Source organism: Saccoglossus kowalevskii, chromosome 21 (assembly GCF_978046115.1).
Source record: "Saccoglossus kowalevskii chromosome 21, keSacKowa6.1, whole genome shotgun sequence".
Taxonomy (NCBI): Eukaryota; Metazoa; Hemichordata; class Enteropneusta; family Harrimaniidae; genus Saccoglossus; species Saccoglossus kowalevskii.
This window is the reverse complement of record NC_140661.1, coordinates 12,044,879-12,055,285: the sequence shown is the minus strand read 5'-3', so window position 1 is coordinate 12,055,285 and position 10,407 is coordinate 12,044,879. Positions and strand designations below refer to the sequence as shown.

Here is a 10,407-nt window from a genome sequence, read left to right as displayed (position 1 = left end):
CTAGATGATGAAAGGGTCATGATAACGAGCGCCCTCAGAGGGCAGAAATTCGATTTCTATTGCTGTCATCGATATAAAGTTTCCTTTTTAAATATTGTAGATGTAATTGTACCTTTAACGCTAACGATTCTTACAGACCCTCGCCCTGCAAAAAGTAGTCATGTACATGAATACCTACTCTATTGAAAAAGTTCCTCTGGTTACATAAAAACGTTCGTCTTTCACCCAATTTCACACTACTGCCATGTTTGCATCCAAATTTTCCTATTTTGTATTTCAAGTTTTGTAAGGTGGAGTCTTTTGAAAATGGTGGAGGGTGTTTAATTATTTTAATATTTCCTTTATTTAATCAAATATTTTTTACAATTATTTCAGTTATTTTAATATTTCCTTATTCAATCGAATACTTTTACAATTATTTCAGTTATTTTAATATTTCCTTTATTGAATCGAATACTTTTACAATTATCTCAGTTATTTTAATATTTCCTTTATTCAATCGAATACTTCTACAATGATTTCGGTTATTTTAATATTTCCTTTATTCAATCTAATACTCTCACAGTTGGTATTTATTCAACTACTTCGGAGGACGAAGCGACCGCGACGACAACATCTCCTGCAGACGACGCGATTTTGACAACACTACGACGCCGAACTCAACCGCTACTGACTATATGACGTTTTTAATTTTTTCAGTTCATATTACCTTATTACTTTTATATTACGTCTTAATTCGCTTGATGTACATTTTAACCCTCTTTGTGAGACATCCGCTGCTTAGTGGTTCCGGGTCGAACCACAGGAAAAAATACCGATGTCATGTTTGCATCATGCTGGCATTTTAACACCACACTGCGAAAACGGAAGCAGGCGTGGGAACCCACGCCGACTCAAATTTCTTTGTTACTGCATTACAATTTGTCCACGTAGTGTGAATTCATGTGCCAGCAGGTGTGAACTGACTTCTCGCCAACGCTTAAATGGGGAGTGGGGGGACGTTGGGACATTATACCAGGTGCGGGCCTTGACGGTTCGTCACGATAACCTAGCAAGGGGTGTCTCACGTGTTTTAATATTAAAGAACATCGAAGCTCAACTCCAGAAACTGACTGTGTCTGACTACATGGGTGTGTGAATGACTTTAGTGTTCCGTTATAAGGTCTTATGGTATCCCTACACTGCAGAAGCGAGTAATCCCCGAAATTCCCCTTTGAGCCACATCACACTACCTACGTGTTTTCATTGAAAACCACACTAAATCTTTGTTTATAAACCGTATTTATATTTCTAATCATATGTTGCGGAAACTATGAAGTATATAAACGGAACTTTTTACCCAACGATATCTCACAACGAGAATAGCCAATATATTTGATAAACAATACATCTCTCAAACCGTGACAGATTATTTGATCCGGTTTTCACGAGATAATTCACCTGCATCGTTCGTATGATATAATCGCGTCACCAAGACGAACCAGACAATGTCGTCTGACAAAAACTGTCATGTCGTTTTGCACTCAACTTGTCACCCTTCGCCACAGTTAATTGTTATCGCACTGGAACCCACGGACAGCCGCTCGGGATCCTAATAGAGAAAGGTACTGAGTTGAAAGTTGTATACTTATAGTATTTAATGGCATTTCTGGTTGTTACGTTTGTCTTATTGCGGAGTCGTCCGGTATTATGTTAATTATGTCCGAGTTTGGCATTGAACGTATAAATACTGGTTTACAAAAATAGATATTTACTAAATGCGTTGTTGATATTGCTGCCGTAGTTGTAACCATGGCTCACGCTAGTATTTACGCTGCTACATTGCGCGAGCAGTTTTAATGATGGCAGCAGTGGTTCCGAACGGCTTTCCATAATTATCACATTCAGACCGCTTTTCGGGAATCTCATTTACTGAGCGTGTTTAGAAGTAATTTGCACGATTCTTTCCAATGTAAATCCATTAACACTGATTAGCCGATACAATGAATTGGCGTTGTCGAAAACGCAGAGTGGGTCATTCGCAGTTTCGACAATCACTGTGATACATAACTCCATTGGATACCGATTTAACACTCAATGCACTAACAATGGTTGATAATAGTTGACGACTGCGTACCAGCAAACAAAGCTTATCGCAGTAAACTAACATCGTACCGCATATACAATAATTAGTATCATTTGAGGCAGAACGCGAAGACTGCCGTGACACGTACACTGTTACAGGGTGAGTAGACGTAGTTTGTATTTCTTTATCTCAATACACGACAGCAGATTTTGTATACGAAGTATTGCTATGTCCGACCCCAAATGCAAATCATTAGAATTAATCACCTTCGAGGCAACATTTGCACCAACATTTATTGTTATTTCGGGCCCATTTTCACTCGCATGGTCCAGCTGTGTACCATACCTGAAAACCAGCTGCTTTAAACTATATATTGCCATTTTGTTGTATACATTTCCGAGCCAATATTTGTTAGTTTCGTGCAGCTACTCAGTCACGATATTGAAATAATACATTTTTGAAAATGACCTACATGTGTTTATATAATACACTATTAGTGCTAGTAGGTACATTGATAGATCCTGAAAAGGAAAAAAAATGAAAAAGTCATCTTTCCAACTTGACATTGATTATGTTTGTTAATTTCACTTTGAATTATATGTCATCTTTCATAGCGTCATATCACTGTCAGATACGATAGTTATTAACAACTCCTAGTGTAGAATGCACCGAGTGATTTTAAAAGCAATGCAAATGCTGCAGTATTTCCGACATATACTGAGTTACACGATCTGGGGAAAATTTCGCAATTCTATCCATTGTTGCATTATATTTTGAAACGCCACAGTCTTCGCGTCGCGTCTTGTTTGCGTCAGTTGTTTCTTCAAAAACATAACCGATTCAGTAAGTGTGTTAACAAAATCAACGACTTTGATACAAACAGTATTTCTGGCATATACCGAGTTACATCATCTTGGGAATATTTTCGCAATTCTATTCAAAAATGTTTTTTTCGAATTATACAGAGCCTCATTCCGTTCCTGTCGTTCAATACTAACGAGCCACTGTTGGGTAACCCCGTATTTTGATAAAGCAGCTGCAGCCTCCTCCACCATCACTTAAATATACTAAATATGGGTACAGACGAATATTATGCTCCCATAGTATTCACTGAGTCATTGTTCTCTATAAATTATACTTCAAATAGCGCATCTGACGAGATACAATACACAATAAAGTAATGTTAAACACTATGCACTCGTGTTCGCTTTAGGTTTCAAATCCCTACCCGACAAATTTATATTCGACAATCGTGCGTTCACCTGTTTATTGTTGTGTGTGCATCATCATGTCGACTAAATAAAATAATGTTGTATTTTTCCAATTGCAGAAATTTGCTACCAGCAAATTTGAGTACAAGCGCATCAAGTGTCGACCCAGCGAAGTGAAATAATGCATACTTTTAGATTCCATGTACACTGCTGCCTTGTCCTGGTGTTACTGTATATGGCAACGGGCCACACCAAAGGAAGCGAAATAAAAGACCTGCGGTTAAGCGCGTTCAACGTGCAGGTTTTTGGACAGATGAAGGCGTCCGACCCTCTTGTGATGGATGTACTCAAAAAGGTAAAGATTTGTTTCCACTCAGTGGCGAGTTTATTATTATGGGGATGGGGTGGGGGGGATTGGGGGTGAAAACAGTTATAAACTCCCAAGGAAACTAAATTATCTAACTATGCGAAAAAAAAATGTGTATCGTAACAATGATTTACAATCAACTGCTAAAAATCAGGATAATGAACACTGTGAAAGTGTAACAGTCTACAAAATTAAATCGTTTCACATCACATGATTGCACGACGCATCGATAAGAGTGGTTTATATTTCGAAGCTGGCTGCGTCTTCACAGGCCTCCCGATCGCCGCAGAGGGCGGTCTAACGCGGGTACATTTTGTTACAGATCACGTTTTGATAAATACAATATAAGGCAATAAGATTGATTCGTAAACATTAGAGTTTTGTTTTGGCGAAATAATAGTATGCGGTAGTTGGAATAATGAAAGGGCATATATGCACATGTGCCCGGATCTGGTTGTTCGAAGCACATGCGCACTGGAGTTTATTAATTCGTCGAAAAAGTACTGTAATATTAGCAGTCAAAACGGCACTTTATCCAAATGGTTTATCCAAATTCGATATCAATTACAAAATTATGACATGTTCAAAACATTCAGCGTTATTTACAGTGACTATTAGATATGTATAAACAATTGTTTCGCTTCGAAATTTGTGTACAAACTATTACTATGTACGTTTGTTTCGTAGATTATCCTGCGTAATGACGTAATACTGATACAGGAAATACGGGATAGTTCTGAAACTGCCATTCTGCGGTTATTGGCTGAAATTAACCGTGCGTCGGATAACAAGTACTCAATAGAAATCAGTGATCGACTAGGAAGAACACATTCCAAGGAACAATATGCATTTTTCTACAGGTAATCTTGTTCTTTAGTGAGTTATTATATACAAATCCTGAATTCCTCAGAGGCATCGAGGGCATTTGCCCCGAAGCTCAATGAATTTGTCTACGTGTCTTTTGATATTCCCTACATTATTTCTATTAGTTCATTTTGGTCTTGAATATGGGTGTCCTTTGAACGCCAAAGCTCTAGCCTTGAATACAAATTGAATAAATCCCACGTGTCATCAAAGTGGTGTGTAAGATTCGAAGTTAAAGCGCGAGAGTCGTCACGTGGACATGAGTCAGATGGTCATAGCTTGTCATTGTTTACAAACAAGCGTGTTGTTATCATCGCTTGGGACTCAATTCACGCCCGTGCGCAGGTGATTACCCTCCCGCTTTAAGGTTGAATGCGTTGAATGCGCAGTGATGATATTTGATGGTACGAATAATATACGAGAATTCCGGGAAAGACGCATCATCGAGGCAAATAATTGAAAACATAAAATCTGTAAAATATGTTCAACAGAACCGACTCGGTGAATATGACTGAGAGTTACCACTATGACGACGGGGAAGAACAGAACGGAACAGACGAATTCGAAAGAGAACCATTCATCGTTCGATTCTCATCGCCCTCTACAGGTGAGATAGATCTGTTCTTTCTACTAGTAATCTATAATCTGTGCATGGCAACTTAAAACATGATTGCGTATACCGACAGTAATAATTTGAGAGTTACACAATTGACACATATGAATATTCATGAATAAGTACACACAAAACTAACTTGGACTAGTCACACTACATACTCGTGATGGTTCAAACACAGTTCAAGGCAGTAAATTCCCCCCAAGTTATCGTCTGCGTATATGATCCGCATTTGATCTGTCGCAAGTAAACTTCAACGGAGTATCAGTATGTCAATGTATTATCATGAAAATATGTACCCCTAGATCAGAAATCCCACATCTTTACCTGATTTCAAATTAATGCTGGCGCTGTTCAATTGACAACAGTTATTATATTTTACCATTTGTTGTATCAGCTGTTTCAGATTTCGTGATGGTGGCCATACACACAAAGCCCGATGACGCTGTGAAAGAAATTGATTATCTCACCGATGTGTATGACGACATCGTGAGCAGATGGAATATAGAGGTAACAAGTCACGTGATTGACATTTTACCATACTCCCATACTCCTATTTCTAGTGGCTACCGTCATTATTGAGTGACACGCAATATTAAGTGAATAGCGATCTTTGGATTTTGCATCTTGATTTCGTTTCGTTGGTCATGCACAAAATAGCATTCCTTAAAATTAATAAATAATAAAGTACATGTAATAAAATGAAATTCGCACGTGTTTTGAATTACTGATGCGTACCACTAACGTAAAGCGCGTGTACATTTGCGTAATTCGATCAAACGAAGTATACTGTAAATTTTCCCTTGTACACAGGACGTCATCATCCTTGGAGATTTCAACGCTGGTTGTGACTATGTTAAATCAAAAGATTGGAACTATATCCGATTACGTACAGATAAGCGTTTCACGTGGTTGATTGACGACCGCGAGGACACCACGGTAGCAAGTACATTCTGCGCATACGACAGGTACTGTCATTTATATGGTTTTATTAATTAGCTGTAGGTTTCGCGGCCCGTCCGTCGCCAGGGTTGGACGACGTAGGATCAGTATTATGTGCACCCTTTTGTAACAGATCCAACCGTGGCGGAAAATTGTAATTTGGGATCGAAAGAACATTTCAGAAAATCCTTGCAAGATAGCTGATGGGAAACTTTACATTTGTACCTACGATGTAGACTGGCTCAGGTGTGGTAATTTATTTCAGTTAAAAAAATTGGAAAAAAAATAGTGAATGGGGTGAACGCGAAACCAGCACAGACTGGTCTTATTTGCAGCGAATCTGTTGCTATTATTTATTCACGATATGCAGTGACATCACTGAACGGATACAGAAAAGACTCGGAGTGGGGTGTGCGCGCTGCATAATGATGTAAACATTGTGGGTCTTCTGTGCAGATCGCGCTTCACTGTACCCCAGGCGAGATAAAGCTACACGCAGGCTACTTCTCTCCATTAGAATAATTTGTACGGAACGTTATAAATAGTAATTCGTTTGTTATGATTGACGATCGAGAAACATGAACAAAAGTGACATCTTCAGGTACAAAGGTTAACTAGATATAGTTTAAAGGTCACCACAGAGGACGCGGCACAAAAAGTCCAGACTGGGTTGATTTCGCGGTTACAGGGGATTTCGCGTTAACACCTTAATTTCACTATTTTTTTTAAATTTAAAAACAAATAAAGCGCCCAGACTATGCCAGTCTACCTACGATGATACATGACTCGATATTTTCTATCTGTATTTTTGAAATCGAATATTGATACAGTTTATTGACTGTGTCTTCTCGCAAGGATGCAATTTCTAGACACTTTTTAATTTAAGTCAATCAAAAATCGTAGAGAACTATAAATGTAATTATGCTGTGAAAAATTGAACTGACTCTGACTAGTTTGGTATATGCCGGTATTGTTGTGGAATGTTCACATTCCAAATTAAAATCTGACTTGATATTGTCGCAGTTATATCAGTTATATCTGAATTCTTACCCGGAAGGACGACTTTACACGAAGTCAACTTAGGGCGTATGAGTCACGTTTGTCACTGAATCTGTTTGGTTTTGCAGAATTGTAATTGGCGGGACCACCTTGGAGGGCGCTGTTTGGCCCAAGAGTTCCAGAGTTCTGTACTTCGATGAGAAATTTGATTTAACAGACGATCAGGTACGTCGTATTTTTGCTTTTTTAATACTGAATTATTTTTTATAGAACTTTTCGATATCATGAACGTGTGTTACGTCATAAAACCACACGTGTTTTTCTGCCCTGATAAAAGCATATCTTAGTGGTTGATTACGGGCACGGCGGACATCAGACATATTTTTAAAACAAAAACTGGCATCAGTAAATTCCCTAGACTAATTACGTCAAATTTATTTAATTTAGTTGAATTTTAGAGTATATACCTCGTTTAAATATATTTAGGTTATTTTTAATATTATGATATTGTATGTTAACCACAAATAGAAAAATAAATCATTAAAATTGACTGAGCAGTTTCTAAAAGCGACTTTCCGAACTCCTAAACGCCTGAATATACATCTGCGACATTAAACCACGGAAATCTGACAAAAAATGTTCAAAAATACAGAACTCAAATACAAAAGTGTGACAATCAACAAATGAACTAACGGAGTTGCCCAAGCTCGACGCACAATTTTTGCATTTTTGGATATAAATTGTGAGTTGTCTAAAATAATGCACACGATTGTACATAACTGTTTGTCGTAAGCATGAGTTCTTTGACTCAGATTTTAGTCGCGAAATACTTCACATGATTCACTGTGACGTCGTCTACCATAATAGTATAATAGTACGTACAAGGAATGCAATTAATCAGACTACATTCATGTCGCGTAATAGGCCGTTCCTGTAAGCTGCGCCCCCTAGCGACAGAGTGCTTCTATGACGTAAATGGATGGAAGCAATGCCGTTCATGATATTGTTTTGATCTGTGGTCGTCTGTCAATAATAAAATGCAATATTCTAAATAAAATTTTAAATACACCTGGTTACGTAATGGTGTCCACCCACAAACCGTTTTTCGCTAGAGGGTCATGTTTTAGAGATGATCAATTAACTTTGCAATTCTTTCCCAGGCTGCCGCGGTCAGCGACCATTATCCCGTGGAGTTTAAACTGCTTCCAAAACGTAAGTAATACGATTCATATTTCACTCTATCACAGTAGAAGTTGATGATCGACCTTTAATGTTTACGAAAATTCCAAATAGTTAACAAAGGATTACGTCATTCACAACGAAACTTATTACAATCCAACACTGTTGTAAATTGTTGACAGCGAAACTTAGTATGCGCATGCGCCAGTATATTTATCATTACTATCATGTGTTATGGGCATGAATCGACGTATAGTTGTTAAAAGCGTAATATTTGTGTAAGCAAGTTGTCTGTATATCAGTTTTGAAACAATCAATCAACCAATAACAAAATCAAGAAAATATTAGAATAAATTCTGTCTAAATGTGATCAACGTTGTTCATTGACACAATCAACGTTTGATCAGAGTTAGCAATGGACGTGAACTTGTTGAAATATTCATCCTTACACATTAAAAGTATCTTTATATATACAAAAATACACTGATTATGTAAAAACTAATTTGTTTTCTGTTTTCTAGTTGAAAGTTGCATTCAATCCAACATCAAAATACAGGGATCATTCAGTGTCACTGATGAATTTCATGTGCTGAATTCAGATGACGTTATTTCCTTCGCCAATACTTCGAGCGAGCACGGTTTCCAGACGTCTCAGTATAAAAATGATGACGGAAATGTGACTCTTGTGGTTGCTTGGCAACATACAAGTGGACGATCCTCCGTGATATCGATTGTTCGTTCTCTGGGTGAAAGTTTTCCGTCTGTGATTTCCAGCGATCAGACGAGCGTTGTCGTGGAGAATCTTGTACACGCTTTCCATCGGGTAGTATCAGATTCCCTGTCACCCATAGCAACCGACGACTGGAGCGTCGAAGTGGTGTGTGTTTTAAAATCAACTGCAAAATGTTCCATAAATATCAAGATGTCTCATTATGACCAGTACATCTGGGAAGCCATTAGCGAACTGGGAACTGATTATTAAAATGACACGTTGATGCTAGACATTCACATGATATGCCCTCGCATTGGTTGTGTTTATAATTTCAATAAACCGACTTCTTATTTGCGCCTTAAGCCTGCAAGTATAATGTAACAAAATAAATTCTGAATATGCCAAACATATTTTGTTTCATGTGCATTGATTCCTTTTATCTATATTAATAGGAAGGTGATCACCATCTTAGAGTTGCATTATGGGAGTATTCATGGAGATTGTTTTGTGAAACGTTTGATCGTCTGAACTTACGGATTTACTTTTGATTGTGTGTTCGAATTTAAATGCTTTTGAATAGCCTGCCTTTAGGGATGGTTTGCAAAGATCCGTTGCAAAATGCACAAACATTGATATATTTACAATGTTACATCTTATATTAAGTTTCACCATAATTATAATTTCTGAACATTACTGGCTGAACCATTTACATACAAACAAACAAATGAATGGTATGCATGTGTTTTGGAGGAGAACAAACCGTCAGTATACAGGCGTTAACGATGTTAGTATATACAAATGTTTAGAAATTGGTTTGATATTTACAATACCTTATAAACAAATGCAGTCCAGATGATAAGCACAAATACTATGCAGTTTTAAAAAGAAGCATGTCACTTTAAGCTTAACTAAAGTTTTACTACTTTCGGATATGACACCGTCTAATGGCGGATAACACCGTCTATTTGTCATGATCAATATTGAACACATTTTGATAAAAGTGTTTGTTCAATCACATATGTTGTATTTAAATATGTTAAAAGTTGTGAAATAATTAGGGTATCCTTTTGAATTAATAAACTATAGGTACAGCAAGGCATATATTACCTCCTAGCAGGTGTTTATTTTCATTTTTTATTATACATGAACTGAATACGACGGGTTTTATTCTGAAGTGAAGAATATTGAGGAAGTGCATTAATACTTTGTTCAACAAGATACTGTCATGCTGAAATTGTGTATTGTCAGTATCGACATGACAGGAAAACTCTTCAATGGATTCATCCCCGTACGTTTTTTTTCATAATGCCATGCTCTTATTGCAATTTGAAGAACACGTGTTACACGGAGATACACATAATCAAAGACGTTGAAGCGGCAATACCTGTCCAACCATCGATCCTTTTTCTCCGATTTTTATTTTCAATGAAACATTTTCTGTGTCACTAGTGCCAA

The 10,407-nt window shown here is 37.4% G+C and overlaps 1 protein-coding gene across 1 annotated transcript; it reads left to right on the top strand.

Moving 5' to 3' along the window:
* Nucleotides 1-3,511: 3,511 nt before the first annotated feature.
* LOC100367531 (deoxyribonuclease-1-like) lies at nucleotides 3,512-9,355 on the top strand. The gene is made up of 8 exons (XM_002737061.4): nucleotides 3,512-3,631; nucleotides 4,331-4,503; nucleotides 4,999-5,114; nucleotides 5,518-5,630; nucleotides 5,934-6,088; nucleotides 7,190-7,286; nucleotides 8,222-8,273; nucleotides 8,762-9,355. Exons 1-8 carry the CDS (start codon nucleotides 3,512-3,514, stop codon nucleotides 9,220-9,222), a joined length of 1,287 nt encoding a protein of 428 aa, XP_002737107.2. The 3' UTR covers nucleotides 9,223-9,355.
* The last annotated feature ends 1,052 nt before the right edge of the window (nucleotides 9,356-10,407 follow it).

What these genes read in the sequence shown, in the direction of transcription:
- LOC100367531 (XM_002737061.4), top strand. Translation starts at nt 3,512, where the DNA reads ATGGCAACGGGCCACACCAAAGGAAGCGAAATAAAAGACCTGCGGTTA. An exon ending in ACATTCTGCGCATACGACAG is followed by an intron (nt 6,089 to 7,189) that starts GTACTGTCATTT and finishes TTGGTTTTGCAG; the next exon opens with AATTGTAATTGGCGGGACCA. An exon ending in TTGATTTAACAGACGATCAG is followed by an intron (nt 7,287 to 8,221) that starts GTACGTCGTATT and finishes ATTCTTTCCCAG; the next exon opens with GCTGCCGCGGTCAGCGACCA.